The following is a 21,654-nucleotide window of genomic DNA, read 5'->3' on the forward strand; positions in this document are numbered from 1 at the left end:
TAAAACTTTGTGCAAGCACACAATTAACTTAATCATCAAATCATTAATGCATTGCAATGTCTGTGTTTGGCAACAGAATGAATCATGTGATTTATTTACTTTGATTACAGATTGGAAAAACACCCTGTCGTGGAGGAGATGCAGGTAAATAGTGAGCACATAAAAATCAGTCACATTTTGCATTCTTAAAAGGAGAGCTCACCCAAACATGACAATTATGCAATTACCCTTATGCATCATGCTTACAAAACATGCATAGTCTTGTACATTACATACTTCGTCAGTCTGAGCTAGATTATGTTGATTTAGTCTGGAGTCACTGAGCCGTACTGTTGTTGTTTGCTGTTAATGCAAGCTCATTCACTCAACCAGTCTTAGTGTCGGATATGAGCGGGAAAAGATTTAACCCCTGTAGCTCTATTGTTTAGCTTTGCTTGTATAGATAGGGCCTTACTAGACAACCCAGTCTATATTTCCCACAACCCCTTAGTCCAAAATGCTAAACCCACTTCATCCAGTGTAGATTCACGAAATGTAATCACATTATGTGTGTCTTAAGCTGTGGAGAGCTTCTTTAGTTCAAAATCGTGAGCTTGCCTGACCCTCAGTTTAAACTATTAGCATAGGCAGTACACACACACACACACACACACACACACATATATTTCTATATGCATTTGGTTTGCAGATTATAAATGTCCTGAAATTCCTTTTAAAAAGTCAACTCCGCTCATTGTTTTTGCATGCACTTTTTACAGAAATGCAAGACTTCCACCACCTCATCTCCATTAGGGTTGGGGATTGGTTCAACCTTATAGATTCCGATTCAAATACCAATTCTTTTCAGTTCCCAGTTTCGATTCAAATATAATTTAATAATGATGTCAAACATTTATGCTGTGTCTCCTTTTGCAAAAACCATTTATTGGAGGTGAATACCATGAACAAAAATCATCAGGCTACTTTTTAAGAGCTGTTTGTGTGCAAAATAGTATTTGCATGATTCTGGACAAACTTTGTAGTTTGTTCATTATAGCTGAATTGTTTTATTTCAAGTGCAATCTTTGTGCATGAATGGTACCTCAAATAGTGTTCCTTTTTGATTAGAGGTGTGTTAAAGTGCACTCTTTTGTTCTGTAAACTCTAAAACATTCTGTTTTGTTAACTTTTAGTACATATAAGAGACCTTTTCACGAGCTATTCTGATGCAGAAATGCATTTGAATGAATGAATACTTTATTGTCATTGCACGAGATTCAATTTGGAACTCCTTGTGGTAAATCGTGTTTATTGGTGCTAACTCTTTGCCCTTGTGTAGAATGGTTCTTTGCATAGCATGCCAGCAAGACGCTTCCCTACAGTGAAGCACATGCTCACACAGTTTTAAAAGTGTCTTCAAAGACAGCCAGCTGTGCTTGGAGGCCCAAGGCCTGGGTGATCTGCTGGGCTGGAAGGCTTCAGCCGCAGCTGGTTGTATTAAGAGAGTCTACACTAGCCTCTCATCATCAGACTGGCAGAATATATAGAGCTGCAGCCACCAGCTGAGACCATCACTATTGACCCTTCAGCAAAGCAGCAGCGCACACAAACACACTCATTCATAGCTCACTTGAGCGGCTGAACGACTGTTCACTCGGCACAGTTCTGCCCGAGGCATGAGACCTGTTGTGTCCAATTACTTAAACGAAAAAAGAAATGTCTTAACACTAATTAGAGTAATAGCCAGACTGAACAGCTGGTCATCGTAACTATGGGTGGGGATCGATTTTGTATCGGATTCACTAAAATGATCAAGGAAAAGTGTAAACAAGGCCGGCTGTGATTTAAAATTCAAGGTTGAGGAGGATGCAGAAGATTGTCTGCTTCTGTGCATTGCATGCATGACTGCACAAACTCTCGAGACAAAACAAGCTTGCTGACATTTTTATGAAAGATTGACGTGATTCTGCTGTCACCTGTGGTGATTTACGATCACAGCGTCATGTACATAAACCTGTTCTTTACATGGCAGAGTGTCAAAACATGCAGTAATGACACTCTGTCAAAGTTCAGTTTGCTTGTTGGTGATATAGTTGACACACACACACACACACACACACACACATACAAATATATTATTTTAACAAATGTTTTATTTTTTTTATCAGGTCTACCTAAGATGCAGGTCATCCATAATTATTATGGGGTTCCGAGCCCCCTGTGCGGCCCACCGCTTAACATCCAAGTTGGTGATGTCATTGAGGTGATAGAGGCAAACATCCGTAGCTGTTGGTGGAAGGTGAGACAGTTTTACATCTTACATATTAAATAAACATTTCAAGTCATACAGCCCTGCAGGAATGACTCTAGCACTCATTTAGCTGCTGATTGATTGCCTCTCGTGTTTGTGGCAAAGGCCGAGTGGCTGAGTTGTTGTGCTTTGCTAAGCGTGACTCGCTGTGAAATGCTAACTTATCCGACCCTTTGTCAACACAAGAAAGCTGTTGTGAGTTAGGTTTCATAGCCATACGAAAACAATACAGACCAGCACAATGCCCAGAGAGCAGACACGCGCTTGACGACAGATTATATTTGTCATGTTGTCATTTGATAGGAGGTGCTGGTGCACATGCAGTGCTCTGAAATGAGCCCCACAAAAGAAATGAAAAGGAACTAGATTCGGAATAATGATTAACACTTTCTCTGAGTACAGTGCTAATCACGTTCCTGTAAACCTCAGCATATATAAGTGTGCTTTTGTCTCGATGTGTTCCTAAACTTAGCAGAAATATTCATTTAGTTTACAGTAACAGTCCTTCTCTTCCTTAAAAACTAACCATATATATAACTGTATATATAATTATATATATATTTTTTGCTCAATCAGTTGCTCTCTAGAATGAGAAAGTAAAAGTGACTAGCATGCAGCAGATAGTTATTTGTGCCTGTGGCATAACTAAATCAAAGTATAAACCAGTATTTATAAAACATTTTGCATTAGCTTTTATTTTTAATTTTTTTAGTTTTAATTTTTAGTTTTAGTAATTTTGTTATATTCTTTTGTAATGTTTATTTGTTGTTTTTTATATTTCTATTTAGCTTTAAATTATATTTATAGATTTACTTTAGTAATTTCAGTACTTCATATTAAACATATTTCAATTAGTTTAATTAGGTAGCGTTTCTAATTTTCTGTTAATTCTTTTCATTTTCATTTTTTTATCTAAAATGTATGTTTTATTTTATTTCTTTTATTCAATGAATGAACATAATTTTTAGTTTAGCAATAATTGTTAAATAGTTGAACAATTATAACACAAAACTAATTAAAAAAGGGCAAACTTTCTTTTCATAGAAATTGTCAAAACAGTCTGAATGTGAATTCCTGTGATAAAAAAAGACTAGTAAGTCTCCAGTGTCACACACATTTTTAATAATTATAATAATAAAAAGAAGTCAAAAGTTGATTTCAAAGTTGAAATTCTACAAACTATTTTCATTTTTCTTTCTTATTTATGTAGCATTTAATACTCTTAGTTGAAACAATTGAGTATTTATGTTTCTTAAACTATTAAAGTGCCACTTTTGAGCAATAAAATGTTCTTATGGGATGGGACAGAAAAGCCCATGCTGTCCATCTTAATGCCCACTCTTCTTGCTCTGGTTAATTACGTGCCAAGACAATGAGGAAACCAGCCAGTGATTGTCCAGAGAGCCAGAGAACTGGCAGAGCCTGGCACACACACAAATGCCCCTACATCCCTCTCCGTCAGACGGGCCCAGCTGTCCAGGACGTTTCTGCTCTGTTTTAACATGTTAATCTCATTCTGGCGCTTTCTAAGACCACCATCCAATGCTGGTTCCGAACACCCAGCTCTCCCATGCACCCGAAAGTTGATTTATTCAGTTTGAACTCATGCAAAATTACACCGCCCTTGTCAACTGAGACCTCATAATATCCAGCGTCCCGCGGCAGCTCCGGACGGAGCAAAGGACGATCAGAACCCTGCTAGCCGTGGTAACCCGGAGACAATTATTGCCGCTCTGGTGCCTAGACAAACGTAATCACTCACTCTAATTTCATTTGGGCCTTTGGTTTCCATCTGTTTGATCTAACTGGGTTATGAGTTTAATCATTATTTGGCCCTTATATGAGCAACAACCAGTAGTGGGGTAGCATCATGAGTGCTGATAAAATGTCAATGCACTAAATGCATTGAGGATGGGTGTGCTTAAGGATCCACTTGCAAATCAAATTTGATCAAGGAAGAGGTAGATGAGACAGAAATGCACTTTCTACCTCTCCCTGGAAGACTGTCTGAGGAGGAGGAGGAGGAGGAGAAAGATCTGAGGATTACTGGCACTTTGGGCCTAAGAGCCATCAATTGTTGTTATGAAAGTGACAGGAAGCAGCTGTATATAAATTATTTGCCAATTAAATAAACATGCAGATTGAGTTTACTTATTCTTCTGATTTGCTTCCCATATTTATATTTTACACTAAAAGTAGTACAGTAGGTAAAGACAGTGTACTGGAATTGAGACATACTATCACTTTATTAAATTGCATCTGCATGTGCATGTTAACATCTAAATTTTTTTGTGCATGTTAACATCTACATTATTATTTAAAGGAAAAGTTCACCCAAAAATGAAGGTTTGCTTAAAATATATTCACTCTCAGGCCACCCAACATGTAGATGAGTCTTCATCAGAACAGATTACATCACTTGCTCACCAATGGATCCTCTGCAGTGAATGGGTGCCGTCAGAATGAGAGTCTAAACAGCTAATAAAATCATTGCAATAATCCTCAAGTAATCCTCAACTTTTAATTGGACTCTCATTCTGACGGCACCCATTCACTCCATTTTTTTTTTTTTTTTTTTACCGAAAAATATTTAATTAAATATTTACAGAAAAAGTCCTGTAAATTTTTTACAAACAGCCTGCTGGATGCATTATATTGTTTATTCATTCTCCTGTATTCTCCCAAGACTTTTCCAGCTCTAATGAACTCTCGGCTGTAAATTTATAGAGGGTGGTGTTAAGTACTAATTGTTACTGAATTATTGAGAAGGAGTTGCCCAGCTGAACGTAATGTAATTATCTGTCATGGTTTCAGGGTAAAGTCCTGGCAACTAAGGAGGTTGGCTTCTTTCCAAGCAACGCAGTGAAGCCTTGCCCATGTGTGAGTACAGATACCTGATTATATCATAATGCTCAAATGATTCTTTATTCTCTGCCAATCAAAAACAAATATGATCAAGGCAATGTTTTCACATGGTTTAGGAATGCAAGCACCACTTTAGGGCTGTCTTTGAATGACAGATGCATTGTGGGTGATTGTGTGCTTGTTTACTGCAACACTGGTTTATTTTGTGAATAGCATGTTATCGCATTCTGTCCACATGCCCTGCTATAATTTGCAAGATGATTTACAATCATACTTGCAAATCATTTTAAGAAAAAATATGTTATCTTTATGAGTGCATTTAGAAAAAACATTTTGGTTGTAAAAAGACAGAGTAACTAGGGCAGATTTTAGCGCTTATATGAGCTGTATTGTTCCAGACTTGAGCTGTGGGTTAAAAATACTGAGTTGAGTGAAATTTCAAGAACAAAAGTGCACATATGTGTGCTCTATTTTATTTATTTAATTCTGTTTCTCACCTTTTTCAATCCTTTTTTTTTTTTTTTAGGTACCAAAACCTGTTGACTACTCTTCTCAGCCTTGGTATGATCTTTATTCTCACTACCACACATTTTATTTATTAATCTACCATATTTTATATTCATATTTTTGTGTCAAAATGTTCTACTATTTTTGTATTAACAATTGAAGAGTCCAGATGCAAAAGCCTCTGAGTGCCATCTGAAATTTTCATCTAAAATTAGGGTTTTTATCAAGCTCCTATGCTTAGGTTGATTCATTTTGCTTTAATTGCAACGTGCAGGTCCTTTTCCAGGCTATTAAAGTGAAATAACTGAACATAAATATAGGAGCCTGATAAAAATCTAAATTTTAGATGAAAATTTCAGATGGTACTTAGAGGCTTTTGCATCTGAACTCTTCAATTATAATTATAATATTTTTATAATTATTTTTATATATATCCTAATAACTGAGACAATATCACATGTTAATTAAGTAATACAGTTTACTGTAATACAATAAATACAAATGTAAATGCATTTGACATTTTGGGTGCAACCATAGATCAGCACTATTGCCCTGTTAGCATATGAACCTTCACGTCTGACCTCTGACCTTTCGTTCAGGTTCGCAGGCCCAATGGAGAGGGTTCAGGCAGAGGCCACGCTGCTCAACAGGAGGAGCAGCACGTACCTGGTCCGTCACAGAAGCCGAGAGTTTAACGAATATGCCATAAGCATCAAGTAAGCATTCAGCATTTTTTTATTGATTCTTGTTTTTAGATGGTCATGTGCACTTTCTCTCTAAAAAACTGTGAGCTCGTTACTTTTAATTCAAGGACTAATGGAGAAGCCCCACCCCTTGCTATCGACCCCTTCTCCCTGCATGAAAAGCTCTTTGCCCCATGCATTACTATGGCAGCTTCCCATAGGGGATAGGCAGCATCGATCGCAATGATCACCAGAAAATTACTCTCATCATTTATTCATGGCCCACAGGTACAACAACGACGTGAAACACATCAAGATCTTAACAAAGGACGGACTCTACCACATTGCAGAAATCAGGAAGTTCAGAAGCATTTTAGTAAGTGCTAATGTTTTGTACTTGTTTTCGGCAAAGAATATTATCAAACCATCTTTATCATATAGAGTGAAAAGTAAATGCCGCGCTCATATGTTTTTAAGGTCGGTTGAATCAAGATAAATGTTTGCATTATACCAGCATATTGCGTTTGGAATCTCTTTGTATCATTTATACAATCTCTTTTGTAACTTCTGCCTTCTAAAGGGCATTAGGAAACCACGCTGCTTAATGTCTCTATTCTGCAGAAAAATCAAATGTCTTTTGTCAGCTTCTTTTTTAAAAGCGCTTTTCGATTTGATCTTTGCAAATGCCAGTTAAATAACTTTATTGGATTGCGAATGCTGGAGTCATATTGAATCCATTCATATATTAAATTTTTATTTTCCCCCTTTAACGGCTATGGATATTTACCCTTTTATGTGAACTGACATCATGTTGAGCGTATGTGTGTGTTTAATGCAGGAGCTGATCGAGTATTACAAACATCACTCTCTGCGGGAAGGATTCAGGACACTTGATACCACGCTGCTGTTCGCCTACCGAGAGCCGGAGAATGGAGCCAACAGTACGTACTGTGCACAGACGCCCATGCTCTCAAACAAACAGATTGCTAGTTTCAGATTCACACGAACAACTCACAAATAACTTAATGTATGCCTGTTCTATTTAACACAAAAGCCTCAGTTTGTTTGTGTTTAATCTCATTTTGAGTATAAATACTGTTCTTGATTTTGTGTTCAATAGTTCAAAAGACATGAGAGAATGTTGTGATGAACAGTAGCTATGGTCACCAGGGCAGTTGCTATGGCAGCAGATTCCTCATTGAAAGTCTTTGAACACTTTGATGCACATTTGAGACAAAATCTTCACACGTGTTCTCAGGTGTCTTAATGTTGAAGGATATGATTTCTCTTACCGTTTTTTCGTAACCAGAAGGTACATTTTCATATTGTGGTGTGTGAGAGTAAACAGCCTGAAACATGAATTGGTAAAATGCAAATACTTATAAATATGCTTGATTAGAGCTTTGATTTCACATTTTATGTTACGGAAATGCCACATGGATGGAAATAGCAGAGTTTCTCAACCTTGAGGTCATCACAGATGAGATTTCTATGGCCTTTTTATGACATTTACACACACACACACACACACACACAACTTTATGTATATAAAGTTCAAAGGTTTGGAGTCAGTAAGAATTTTTAAGAAATTCATATTTTTGTTAAATAATTTATTTTATTTTTTAATTTTTTTGACTATTACAAAGATTATTACAAAGAAATTATGTTTCAAATGTCTGTTCTTTTGAACTTTTTATTAATCAAAAAAATAAAATAAATAAATAAATAAAATTCAATGCCATCACAGGAATAAATATATATATTTTTTAATTGAAATAATATTTCACAATTACCTTTTTTTAAATTCCTTTTTACCAAATAAATGAAAACTCTTACCGACTCTTACTTAACTTTTTAACTGTAGTAAACATTTATGTATTTTTTTTTATTCATTTGCATCATTTAAATTTCTTATTTTATTTACATTTACTTAAGTTAATCAAAGTCATGTATACAGCACAAATAAAAGGTATGCACTCATGTTAGAGTTAAAAACTAGATTCACAAGCTTGCAGTGTTCATGTCCCCGTTTGCATACTTGCACTTGAATAGCATTGAATAGTTTCTGGCCAAATTCTATTCATGGCTTTGTGATTGTGAAAGCTCCTTAGACATCTGTGTTGTTTTCCAGTTGTGCGAGAGGAACGAGTTAAAAACCTCAAACGTGTGCTTTTAGTATACCCTGAACTACTGAGCTGTGCTTACAGCTTGATCTGAGAGTTTATGGCGCATTGCAATCAGTGCTTAGATGAGATTTTACTGTAGCTCCATATGTCACAGCAAGGGTCTCTTTGCAATTGGGAAATGTCGGCAGATTGAGAAGCTGGGGAGATGTCACAAAAATACTTCACTGCTTTAACAAAGCAACTCTGACCAAAGAATGGATGTCCCAGTATGCATTGCTGCAGTTTTTCTCCTCTCACCCCCGAGCTCCATTCCCATGCAGCACAGCTTCTTTTTGTTTTTTATATCTCAACGTCTGCTTATGTGCCAATAAATGCAAATTACATGCAATTGTTTTTGAGACGGCAGCCAGAGGCACACAAGTCTTTCATATAAACCTCTGCATGAGACCTTTAAACCACGCTAGTAGACGGAGAATGCCACATACAGAACAACAGGGGCATCTACTCTAAGTGGTAACTGGAACCTGCGTAGGCAGCATACAGCAAGCAAAAAAAATAAAAATAAAATCAGCATTGCAGAACTGAAAACAGCCTGTACAGTGTGACCTCTATTGTTCTTGTTGGACCCAGAAATAATCGTGGCTTTAATTCACAGGCGAAGGGAGAACAAATTGCTTGATGCATGCCCCTTCCTTCCTCATATATATTTATATCCAGGAAGCACTGGAGATGCTGTCGGCTTTGATGTGCTTCTACTTCTATTTCTATCGAATGTGAAGCGAGGCACGTGGGTTTGACGGCAAATCCATAACCTTGAATATTTACGTTATAGATAATGATGTGCTGAATCCAGGAAGCTTGAGCCTCGCAGAGTTTGCAGAATAGTGGGCGGATGGGTGTTTGGTTCACCTGGAGTGACGTGGGTGGAATCTCAAGTGGCTGTTAGCGGCTCGGACATCACAGGTTGGGTAGTGGTCGGAGACAAGGCCTTTGGAGACGCACAGCATCTGCTCCTGCATTAATTCATGAGCTCGCTTAGCCTCAGCTTGGGTTGTCCCTTCAAAACTTTGAGCAGATGTTTAAGAAAGACATGAGATGCTTCTGAACCCAGTCTGAGTTGAACCGCTTGCCAGAGAATGAACAGACGAGCGAGAGGGTACATCATGAATGAGAAGTTGAGAATGTGCTTCTTTTTTTAAATCAATATTGAAATTAAAATGGACCCAATTTATGTTCTTATATATTTATATTCACATGTGCTAAAACAATGGTTAAGGCTGATGCCCCATACTCCTAATCACAGGATCGTTCAGTGTTCATTGACGTGTTGTTAGTTACACTGAACGTCGTATTGCTTTGGCTGCCTTCAAACATATTGTGTTGGTGACATGCTGGGGATCTGTGAGGTTCTGGGCCGAGCCTGTCAGATGGAGCATCAGATGGCGAGGGAAACTCACTTCACTCCCACAGTTGAGCACAGATGCTCCTGGAGTTTTAGTAAACAACAAACCTTACTGATAGATCTCTGCGAAACAGGATATGGATAGAAATATTCCAGAACTTATATTCCGGTCCTACCACGGAAAAACAGGTGGGAATCACTTAGGCTATGTTCACAATGTTATTCCAGATGTGTATATGTCTGTATCTGATTCGAATCTGATTGAAAAAACTCAAATTCCAGATTTTGTTTCGCAACTGTTTTGATCCAATTTGTGTGTCCCATGGTGTTCTTTCGGTTTATGGAATATCTGCATTGGTTGTCATGGCAACAACATTGTGTTGGAATGCCTACACCCCCCCAAAACAACAGCATTATAGGAATATGGATGTTGTCTTACAGCATGACAATGTGTAGCCACCGTGCTGGACTGCTATGTCTTAAGAGGCAGGGGGATAAATGTAGAAGATACTCACACTGTCAGTCTAAATCTGATTATTTCTGTTTCCAACTGGAATATGATCTGAATAATTGAATGTCCACATTGTGTGTTGCAACTGTTTAGATCAGATTTGCATATACCATGGCATTTCTTTATTCCCTGCTGGCTTCTCCAACAGCTTTAATATTCATTTATTTATTTATTTATTTTAATAAAGAGATTCTCCCACGATTCTGAACAGACAACCAATTAAAATAACTTTCTATTAATGTATTAGTTTGTCTGATTGTGATCGTACATGTCAAAGATTTAATAGACACAGGCCAAAATCTGGAATAAGATTGTGTGGTTGTTTGAATCAAGATTGTGATAATTTAACGATTCAATCGTGCAGCTTTACGCTCAATCTTTGCTAAATATGATCAGATTTGGACTGACAGTCTGAACGAAGCTTTAGAATGATGTCAAGTGTGGATGCAAGAAGTTAGCATTTGTTTACAACCTGCTCTGTTTGCTTGCAGATGCTGCGTTTGAATTAAAAATGCTTTTTCTTTTGCTTTTCTTCTCTTTACCCTTGCCGCACCCCTACTTCACTCTGCCTCGCCCCTCCACGCCCATGCCTCCGCCCACCTCAGCCCCGCTGCTCTGCGGGCTGTCTTTTCTAACTCCCGCGGGCTACAGCTTTGTCCCCCCCTCTTCCGCCCCATTCTGGTCAGGTACAGGTACAAGTTTTCTTTCTCCATTGGTATCGTTTTTTTTCAAGGTCACAGGAGATCTGAGGCTGCAGTGTGTACACGCCACCCCCTGTGTTTAACCCCGCCTCCCATCTCATTGTGCATGTCTGTTTATAGATCATCCCCCAGCCGCAATCATCTTCTGTAATGCATAGCCGCATGCACCATATGTCCTTTGTCAGCCGACACTGACTGACTGACAATATGACTCATCATTATCTCATTTCAGGCTGTTAGATCCGTCATTACCGGCGTTTTTTGTCAGGGGAGTTGTGATGAAAAGGAAGGAGTCGGGCTAACTTTGTGACATCTCTCTCTCCCTCCTTTACAAACTTCTTGCTTTGAGCATGACGGCAGCTAACTGGCAGCCAGTTATCTGTCTGTACAAGTCTTGCTCACTTTAAAACAGCTGAAGAGAAAGCATCCTGGCACCAAGGCGGATCTCATCAACACACGTCTGGCAGAAGGCCTACTTTCTCTGGCTGCCGTTCACAAAGTCCTCAGAGCTTCTGAAGACCGATTAAACAAAGGCACATTTGAATCCGCCACCACGTATTTCCCTCGGCCCACCGCATTTAGAGAGAACTGCAAAATGAGTCCAATAAAACGTCAGCGAGCTGCTAGAAGGAATACAATGTGTTATTGAGGGAAAAGATGTCTGAAATGTAATTAACCCAACGGATTATGCTGTTGACACATCTCAAGACATAATCAAAACAGTCACTTCAGCTGTGATTGGACCCGTCCCAGATTCACTAGAATCATTTATTTAAAGTGGTTGTGCTAAGGCAGGCAAACATATGAAGGAGTGTGATGATTACAAGAGTCCTTGGGGACTCTTTACAGCCTGACTCCGCTGCATCAATCCTCTCTTTGTTTGTCTTGTTAATTTTGTCTGATTCTCATCTTCCTTTTTGTCCTGTGATGTTTGCTTCTAAATATTCACTCTTTTTTTTCTCGTCTCTACAGTGTTCACTCCTAAGGTGATGGGTGTGGCGATTGCCCGCTACGACTTCAGCTCTCGGGACACGCGGGAACTGACTCTTCAGGAGGGCGATGTGGTGAAGATCTACAGCAAAACTGGAGCCAATGGCTGGTGGAGGGGTGAAGTTAATGGACGGGTAAGTGTAGATGTAATAGGATGTATACTGGCTTACTGCATACTGCATGTTATATACTGTATAAATAATATGTGACCCTGGACCACAAAACCAGTGTCACAAGTGTCATTTTTTTTATTATTATGAATTTTTTTTGTGTGTGCAATTGCTAAAAATATACCCCAGCGACTTAAGACTGGTTTTGTGCTCCAGAGTCACATTTGTGATGCATATTATGCAATGACATTTGTGACAATTTTATGTTATGGCATGTTTAAATGATTGTGTGGTATCAAGTTATCATCAAAGAAATGAAAATAAAATGTTTATTTGGATTTAAAAGTAAATTTGGTTAAATACATTTTTTTTTTAAATACAACTTTTACTTCCAATTCATCTGCCTTAGTGAAAACATTGCATTATGGAATACAATATTTGGTACATCTAGTTCATTTCTAAATATAATTTGCTTTACAATATAAATTCAAGATATATTAAATATTTAGTAAACTTATAAAATAATTTATTAAAAAAAAAAGAATCCCTTTTTTCATAATATATAATAATACCTATTATAAAATATAATTTGCTTTCAGTGTATAGTCACAGAGCACCTAAATATGAAAGTACTGTCTGTTTATACTGTCTTTTCATAACATGCTTATATTCTCTGCTTATATTCTCTGATCTGAGATGACAGACATCCTGCTAAGAATGACAGGAAACTGAAATCGCACAGAAAATGTGGCATGGCTATTGAATTAAGCAGCATTATTTCATACTGAGCCCAAAAGCTTATTTGTACCTAAAGCACATCGAACTGTCAAATGTTTTTTTTAGCCTCTTGAGCTGCCTTATAATGGCTTCATCATGGAGACTGTAAGTGTAATTTAGTGAATAAAACGTTCAGGGCTCTTTTTATGGATGTCAGTAATAGATTTTGGGATCAGTGCTTCAGTTCCCCTGCCTTCTTCTGAAATGAACAGAACTGCATTTGTACATTTTGTAATGTCAACCAATAAATCACATCTCTCCCTAGTTATTATTATTTTTTCTAACCATGTGATTGTCAACAGAGTGAAATGCTTGGTTCTATTTTTGTTGCCTAGTGATGGACAGTCCAGCCTACAGTAAAATCACATTGGTCCAAATTCCAGCTTCACATCTCAAATGCAGGACTCAACAATAAGAACGGACCCATTCGGTGGTCATTTTTATGTCTTGCAAATGTAAATGTTTGCTTCTTCATTGTTTTTGGAAATTATGCTGACATTATATTATATATTATGCTATTGTTATAAAGCATAAAACTAATAATAAATGATAAAATAATAATAATTTAAAAGTTTAATAATAATTAAACACCTACTATTTAGGCCGAAATAGTCATAGCAGACAGTAGCAGGAATAATGCTTAGCTGTTGCTTGACAGGAATCAACAACACCGTTCATTTCTCTCCAACTTCCTCGGTCTCTCCCTCCCTGATTTGGCCAATCAAAGATAAGCGGCTCTGCCATACTCTTTTATTATTGCTCAGGCCAGTGTGAAGCCACTGGAAGTGCTTAAAACAATCCAGTGCCATCCTACCTCCCTTCCTCTTGCAGCTAGCACATCCTCAAGGTTATCCAGGCAATGAAGTGACGCAAATCCTCTGTAATACGCCCCGCAACCTTCTCCTCTAATCACTCATTCCCTCTATTCTGTCTCGTCCACAGGTGGGCTGGTTCCCCTCCACATACGTAGAAGAAGGCGAGGAGTGAACGGCTCAGAGAAAGGAAACGGGGTGAAAAAAGCAGACGGACTGATTCAGAAAAAGGGCAAGCAATTGTCTGGTGCTCTCGCTCTCTCTGTGTCTTGTTTGTCTTATCCTGGAGGACGTGCATGGTGTTTGATAGATGAAGGACTGTCTCTCAGGGAGCAGATTATCAAACACAACCCCAGACCGCATCTTCAAAGACCCTTCCGGGCGCCTGGATGGAGCGTCGCGGGTAAATCCGGGCCTGAGATGGAATGCACGGAATCAGACTGAGGTGACGCCGTGAGCTAGTTCTGTCTGTGCGTGTGGCAGTTTGTCTGCTCATGGGGAAACATGCTTGTCCTGACCTTGCCTGAGTCCTCCTTACCTGCACTATTATTGATGACGCCCCCTTCCCCGTGTCTGCACTGCCCCGGAGGTGTTCTCACACACGGCCCACAATCCCACCCAGCTATTCATCTCCGATTAAGATCATAGCTCCCTGCCGTGTAAGCTGCGGTAATTGATTGCTGTCTCTTCCCCGTTTCTATCCAACAAAAATCTCTTATTGTCAGATTTCCACTTGAAAGGAAGGACTGGTTGTTTTGTGTGTCGCTTGCTTATCTCCAGAGATATATTGTGGGCTTGTCATGCCCTGTTTATCTGATTTGCACGGTACTGCGTCGTCAGAGACACGCAGCAAGATGTTGACAGGAAACAAAAGGGGTGGCAGTGACAGGCCTGTAAACAGCTTTTTCAGCAGGGGCCCACAGCCCCTAAAGCATTGTGACACACCATAGAAAAAGGATCTTGCTAGATAGCGTCGACAGTGCCTTCTCAATCAACTAATGAGTGGGATTTAAAACCAACTGAAAAACAATGAGCAATTCAATTCTGCTTGAGTGGATCAGAAACCTTAAATGTGTCTCTGATGATGTGCAAACTAGTGGTTGACCGATATCGAAATTGCAGGGTGACCAATGTAATATTATGATATTACATATAAAAATGTAAGATATTGATCATTAAAATGAAATTTTTTTTTTAAATTCAAAATCCACTTAAATTAAGGGAAACTGACACAAGAGGAACATACAATTAATGTTATTCCAAAGGATGCTGTTATTTGACATTATCAGTCGATAAGTCAGTCCCTCCAGAAAAACGCGATTATGCGATCGCCTGATTTAATGCATAATCAGCCAAAGGTCGCATATTTATGCCGGTTCGCATTTTCTCAAATACGCTGCTCTTTTGCCGCATAAATTGCCGATTTCAGAAAGCAAAATATTCGGGGCTAGCATGATTTCATAATCCCTGTATTTTCGTTGCAAAAGACTCGCATATATATTAGCAGAAAGTTGAAAAATGTTGCGTTTACTTCACACAAGTAAAGCGCCATTTTCCCCCTATTGCCATGGGAACCTTATGAAGTGACGTAATTACGTGATGTGAACATCATCTGCAAACCCTGCGGTGAAATCAGGGTGAAACTTCTTATTTGCCAACAAAAATAAGCGCAAAAGAACTCGCGAAGCAGTTTTCCGATTTGTTACATGACAGTGGAGCCAAATTATATCGCGAGAACTTGCGAAAACTGCGGTTTGATGAAATAGAGAAAAAAAGGTGATTCCCCCAACACCCCCTTCTCACTGTTGTAGTTTCATTCAGAAGTTGATGCAACTTTACAGTTGTAAGATTGCACTTTTTTGTTACAGAACAGTACCAAAAACTTACAGTTGTAATTATATTAGTATGCAAAATAATTTACGTTGCAGTAAGAGATTGCAACTTAAATATTCTGTGATTTAGTATGCTCACTTATCATAGGAAGTAATAAGAAATTACTCTGTACATTAAGGTGGTAGCCTAGTGAGAAAAAGGTGTTGGGGGAATCACCCTTTTTTCTCTTTTTCATCAAACCGCAGTTTTTGCAAGTTCACGCAATTTCATCGCATAAAATTTCAAAAATATCCCGCATATTCCATCGTATTTTTTAAGAAAACGTGCCGCAAAATCAAGGATTTTTGCCCGCAACAATCACAAACAAAATCCTTGTTTTTCTGGAGGGACTGATAAGTTCACCACTAGTGTGCACTGACAAAATGATTGGCCAAGTGTCCAAAAGAGATGTCTTCCCTGCATCTAAATATGAAAATAAAATAAAAATGCTTCTAATATGGCATTGTTCTGTGCTGTTGGGTGGGATTTGGCTGTGTTATCCTGCTTCATTCCCTTTCGGCACTCATTCTTACAAGATGTCCCAGTGCTGTAATGCACAAGGTGGAGGTTATACCTGTTTGCAACTATATGTAGATCTGTGTGCAATCTGAACTGGCTCTAAACTGTGAAGAAATGAAGTTTTCAGCGTGTATAGACTGTGTTGAGGTGACAGACTTTATAATCGGAGAGGTCAAATCAGGAAACAGTCAAGGGGCTGATTTGTCTCAAACAGTTAGATAAAAGTGCACTCACAAAGGAATATTTATTTATTTGTGATCTGAGAAGAGACTTTGACAGGAAAAGACATTCACAGGATTACTAACAAATGACTGAAAAGCTTCAAGAACAGAAATACACTCCTATGTGCCTATAAAGCAGTCCAATGTAAAGCATCTCCATTTATAACTGGCTGTTCTTATGCTGTTATGCTTGACTGAAAATAAACATGGGTCTTTTTATCATTTTACTTTTTTTTGACTTTCCAAAGAGCTAAATATAATGTATTGTAAAATCTTCAGTTGTTATTTGAGCAAGTATTGTTTTTTATTCTTTCTTAATTTCCGTAAAATGAAAAAAATATATGTAAAGTTATATTAAATATTTATTGATGTATAGGTCTTTATCTGTTATAATGTATTTCTAATGTGAATAAGGTATTGACCAGACGTCTCATTGTGTGATATCTCTCTCTCAATGTAGCACAGTGTAACACCACTAAGTGGCAGCAGCATTACCAGGTGCTTTTCTCATCATTCTCATCCTCATTTTATGAGCTTACAGTTCCTTTTCCCTACTCATTAATATTATTTTGAGGAGCAAATAGTTTTATGGTTTTAGTTTTACTCATAATAACCCTGCTCAAAATACAAAATAAATCGTTCAGTCAACATTCAACTTTTTATGCTCAATACTATGTTTTACTCCACGATGCATTAATTAACATTTAGCAATTCTGTGCTGAAAGTTTGATTTAAAGGCAGCATTAGGCCCAATGATATTGAAAGATTCAGTATTTTCCTGTGATGCCGTATCAGTTCTTTCCTCTCTGAGAGGAAGCACTGTTATATCACAGAGGATTCAAGTAGATTAACTTCTCATTAGGAAAATCACATTTACCAGCTGATTATGGCACAGCCAGAAATCGCCTCTACCTCTCCCTCCCTTTATTTATCAAGGTTTAAAGGTCTGTTTTAGCATTTGCTGTTTTATTTTTTTGGGGGGTGGGGGGGGGTTGTCATTGACTGAAAGAGGATTTTTGGTCTGGCACCGAAATCTGGGGCGAAATCCATGCCCAAGGCAGATTATGGTCTTCTGGGTGCACAGTTCCCTATACTCTAACTGCGAGCAGTAGAATTGGTTTTCTAAGCTTTTTTCACCAGTAATCTGTTCCCACTCCTCTCTCACCAGAGATGAACCCTGACAGGACGGATTTAACAGGCTTCCACACATTATTATATATTTATATACGGCAGAGTCTGTTTCAGCACAGAGTTGTGGGTCACTAATCACCCAGCGATCTCTAACCTCGAAAGGAACGGATTTCTGCCTCTATAGTTCCTCTCTCACAATGTTTTCTCCACTCACACCTTCATAATCATATTCTCCGCTCTTTGTCTAGATGTCTTTCAAACTGTTTTGTATTGCTGAGGGCATCCTATGGGCATACAACTGTCAACAAATATTTGCAGTGTTGAGAGTCGCTAAATGTCTCATGCCTAAACAAAGTTCAATTTTGGGGCTATTAATTGAGCAAAAAGCCATATTTATGTAAGCAGCATTGAGTAGCTGGTACTCTGAGGGGATCATGGGTAATGATCGGTTGTCCACTCAAGCCAAAGAAAAGTCCGGCCGCCATGGAAAAAGGCTGCAGTGGCCTAACCTGTAGCAGTGCAATCTGCGTGTTCTGCAGCGCCACCTAGCTGCTGTATCACACTTCAACTGTAAACGTGTACATAAAGTTACAATAAAATATATATTGCTTCTTTTTCCAAATTGCTTCGCAGTTTTTTGTGTCTGGTTTTGTATGGAAATATTTGAGTAAAATGCCGGTGGCAAAGGTTGACTTTACTGCTGGTTAATCTGACTAATCAAATTATGAAAATAGAGTAACGTGCCAATAAACGTGCCAATAAACTCAAAATAGAAGGGATTTTGGGGAAAAAAAATTAACTGAAGAGCTTGCTTTTGATAATATATTAACATGTGTCCATTGGTTTGTTAAACCCATTCTTATATATTTACAAAATAAATATATCTACTTATTTATTTGCCTTAAGAATTCAAATCAATATATGACGACATATTGTTCACTTTTATTGTAATACTACTAATTTCAGTCTTAGTTTTTGTTCAGCTTAAATTGTATCTATTTTAAACCTAAAAATGTAGTTGCCATAGCAACATAAAAATGTAATTTTATATATTTTTGTATCATATATGCTTTATTTCATCTTTATTTGTTTAATAGTTTAATAAAACGCTAATCCTGCAATTGAGTTTCTAGTTTTAGGTCTTGTAATATTTATATATGTTCATAGTTTTTATAAATATTTTGAATTAGCATTTATTACATTTTAAAATATTACTATTTAACTTATTTTTTATTTTAGTTTTTTTTATTTCAAACTTAAGTCAGTATCATACACCCGGCGCAATGTGGCGCAAGGCATGTTTTTGCTAGTTTCAGCCGGACGCAGTTCTCATTTTCCCGTCCTGCGCTGCGTTGTTTAAATAGCAAATGCATTTGTGCCCATTTGTGCGCCCATGGTCTAAAAAAAAGAGGTGTGTTTAGGTGCATTGTTGGTGCATTGCTATTTTAAAGAACTGAAAATAGGCCGCGCCATAGACCAAGTCAAACCTTGTCTAAAGTCTGGCGCAATATCTTTTCTTTGTTATTTAAAGAGTATGTTAGTAATATGTCACTATAGGCGGGTCCACAATACCCATACACTTTGCATATTACCCACAGGGACACGCAGCAGCACACAAACATTTTTAAAAATGAAAAATAACATTCCGCCATGTAAATAGCGAATCCGTCATGGCGCGAGTGCAACTGGCTTTTAAAGTTTTTCATCTAATATATTTATCTTATTTCAGCTTTATTTCAAATAACACAAATTTTGTTTTAATAATGTTATCATTTTTATTTTTTGGTTCGTAAATGATAATAACCCTGCATTGGAGTTTCTAGTTCTAGGTAGTGCAACAACAGAATAAAACTTTATTGTACAATTTAAAGTTTACCAGGAGCTTTGTATTTCAGATAGCTCCAAGCTGGCATTCCTCAAGGTTGGCAGACTGAGGCATTTCCTGCACGCAGCTGGAGAGATACTAAGTCGCTGTCAACTTTTATATTCATCTAGGAGAGTGTTTGTGTAAAATAGAGATTAAAACAGAGACAGTCCCATCTGAGCTTATGAAGAAAACACGTTCTGAAGAAGATGGTGGGGTCATTCGGTTGGTGATGAGGTGCTTGAAGTCTCTGTTGAGACTCAAGCTCTTGCCTCAAAACAATGTCTGCCCATCCCACCAGCAGAAGAAAGCTGGCACAGATGAAGATTGATTTACATAAAAGTCATGACTCCAGCAAAAGTTTCAAGCCCCTTCATCCCCTCTCCTGGCGCCTGAGGTAAACATTCATTTGCTGGTCTAAATGTAAAGAAACCAGACTCATCTGTGAAAACCTTTAACTAAAACAAGACATGTTAAACCACACAAAAAGTGACATCTATCCACAAAACAAACTGCTTTTATATACCCATCTCCATCGAGATGAAATCATCTTTGACATTTAACTAAACGCATACCAGTTTTTGTGTTTTTCTCATATTGAGTGAGCCGTACTTTTGGCCTTCAGAGTATTTTGATTATTATACAATGATCTGTGGAGGATGTGGTTTTTAATAATGGAGCGCCAGTATGTTGGGCAGTGCTTGCTGCAGTGGCCATCTGGGAGCCGTCAGTGGGAAAGACAGTAGCTGACGTGGAAATATCAAGTCCTGCACTCCACATCCACACACACGCAGACAGTTCTCTGATGCATTAATAGCAACATCACTGATCTTTCTCATTATGCTGTCTTCCATCATGTGAGCAAATACAACAACCTCTTAGCTGCACAACTTCACTCCTCTAGCCAGAAAAAAATTGGTGTAGGATAAAATTTCACAAATAATTACAGAGATTAGATTACACATCACACATGGAATTTTGGAGTATCTTCTTGTAAAATGTACTCCAATAATCTGTTTTATTTACAACTTTGAAAAAAAAAAAAAAACAGTTTTTACAGTGCACTATTACGACTATCACAGAGCTCTTATTTTATGATAATTCTTTTCCTCATAGAATGGTTAAAACGCTATTATTATGTAGTTTTTAATTCACATTCACTAGTGCATTGACGATATGTGTTATAACCAATAAGGTTTGTTTGCAGTTGTTGTGACGATCGCGACCCAGTAAGACACAGGAGAGGGAGAGATCCAAATGCAGGTATGATTTTAATGGGATAATCCAAATCAAAGTCAAACAAGCCAGGGTCAAAACCAGAGAACAATCCAAAAACAAAACAACCAGGAAAGGGACAGGAAGGGAACAGGAAGACGAGGAATCTCGGAGGACGAGAAGACTGGGATCACGGAAGGAAAGGACTTGGTGAAGGTGAAGGCACCTGGTGCAATTAGCAGGAGTGCAATTACTGTGATAAAAGGACAAGACTAGTGGAATTCTAGTGCCTACGGTAAAGTGCCTAAGGGGAAGTGAGCCCACTAGTGGACACCCAGGGAAACAGAGACTAGACAGCGTGACAGTTGTCTATTCTTTGCCTTTTCTCTTTATATGGTGTGCGCTCAATCAACATTCTTTTGCGTGCACTCTTTGTAAAAAGCTATATGAATGAAATAAGTCACAGTGGTTTGGAGGGACATTAATTAACGTAACGTATATTTTTTTAAACAATTTAATTAGTGATATCACATTGTGGTAATATATTTTGGTATATTGTACCATTTTGTATAATTAAGTGATATATTGTATAATATATAATATAATTTTATGCCCCCCCCCAATAAATATACAGAGAATAACAGAACAATACAGTCCTACTCACTGTACAAATAAGTTTTAATCACAAACACACACACACACCCCCACACACACACATCTAGTTTCACGTATCAGCTAGTGAGAAAAGAGATGTTTTCAGTCTGTTCTGCTTCTGGATCCTGACATGTGTTGTTCTGCAAAGTCCAGAAAATCGGATTCAAAACATTGAAATTGACTCGTAATAACATTTAAAGGCATTTCAAGTCAGGTTTAAAAAACAATTCTTGTTTGATATCATTTCACTCAGAAATGCCTCACACTGTGAAAGTAAAATTATCCATTTCATGATTTAAACCTGTAAATATGCACACACAACTGTTTTACGTTGATCTGACATCTTTATTCATTAGCCATTAAATGTTATGGATCTATAGTGATATAAATGCTTTTAACCCTGA

General features: G+C 37.9%; 1 protein-coding gene across 3 annotated transcripts in view; it reads left to right on the top strand.

Annotated features, from left to right (window-relative positions):
• Positions 1 to 15,517, top strand: part of LOC113093836 (guanine nucleotide exchange factor VAV3-like) — a 57,010-nt gene extending 41,493 nt beyond the window's left edge. Inside the window, exons 19-28 of one of the 3 annotated variants that reach the window (XM_026259414.1) lie at positions 111 to 144; positions 2,148 to 2,278; positions 5,105 to 5,170; positions 5,682 to 5,716; positions 6,262 to 6,378; positions 6,634 to 6,721; positions 7,184 to 7,286; positions 10,990 to 11,070; positions 12,058 to 12,209; positions 13,905 to 15,517. In XM_026259414.1, the coding sequence (XP_026115199.1) occupies positions 111 to 144; positions 2,148 to 2,278; positions 5,105 to 5,170; positions 5,682 to 5,716; positions 6,262 to 6,378; positions 6,634 to 6,721; positions 7,184 to 7,286; positions 10,990 to 11,070; positions 12,058 to 12,209; positions 13,905 to 13,949 (852 nt within the window). In that variant the 3' untranslated portion in view covers positions 13,950 to 15,517. Of the gene's footprint in view, positions 1 to 110; positions 145 to 2,144; positions 2,279 to 5,104; positions 5,171 to 5,681; positions 5,717 to 6,261; positions 6,379 to 6,633; positions 6,722 to 7,183; positions 7,287 to 10,989; positions 11,071 to 12,057; positions 12,210 to 13,904 lie in introns of all 3 variants that reach the window. The other 2 variants (XM_026259416.1, XM_026259415.1) reach the window with 2 other exon arrangements.
• Positions 15,518 to 21,654: the final 6,137 nt, after the last annotated feature.

Source organism: Carassius auratus, unplaced genomic scaffold, assembly GCF_003368295.1.
Source record: "Carassius auratus strain Wakin unplaced genomic scaffold, ASM336829v1 scaf_tig00215163, whole genome shotgun sequence".
In the NCBI taxonomy this organism is placed as follows: Eukaryota; Metazoa; Chordata; class Actinopteri; order Cypriniformes; family Cyprinidae; genus Carassius; species Carassius auratus.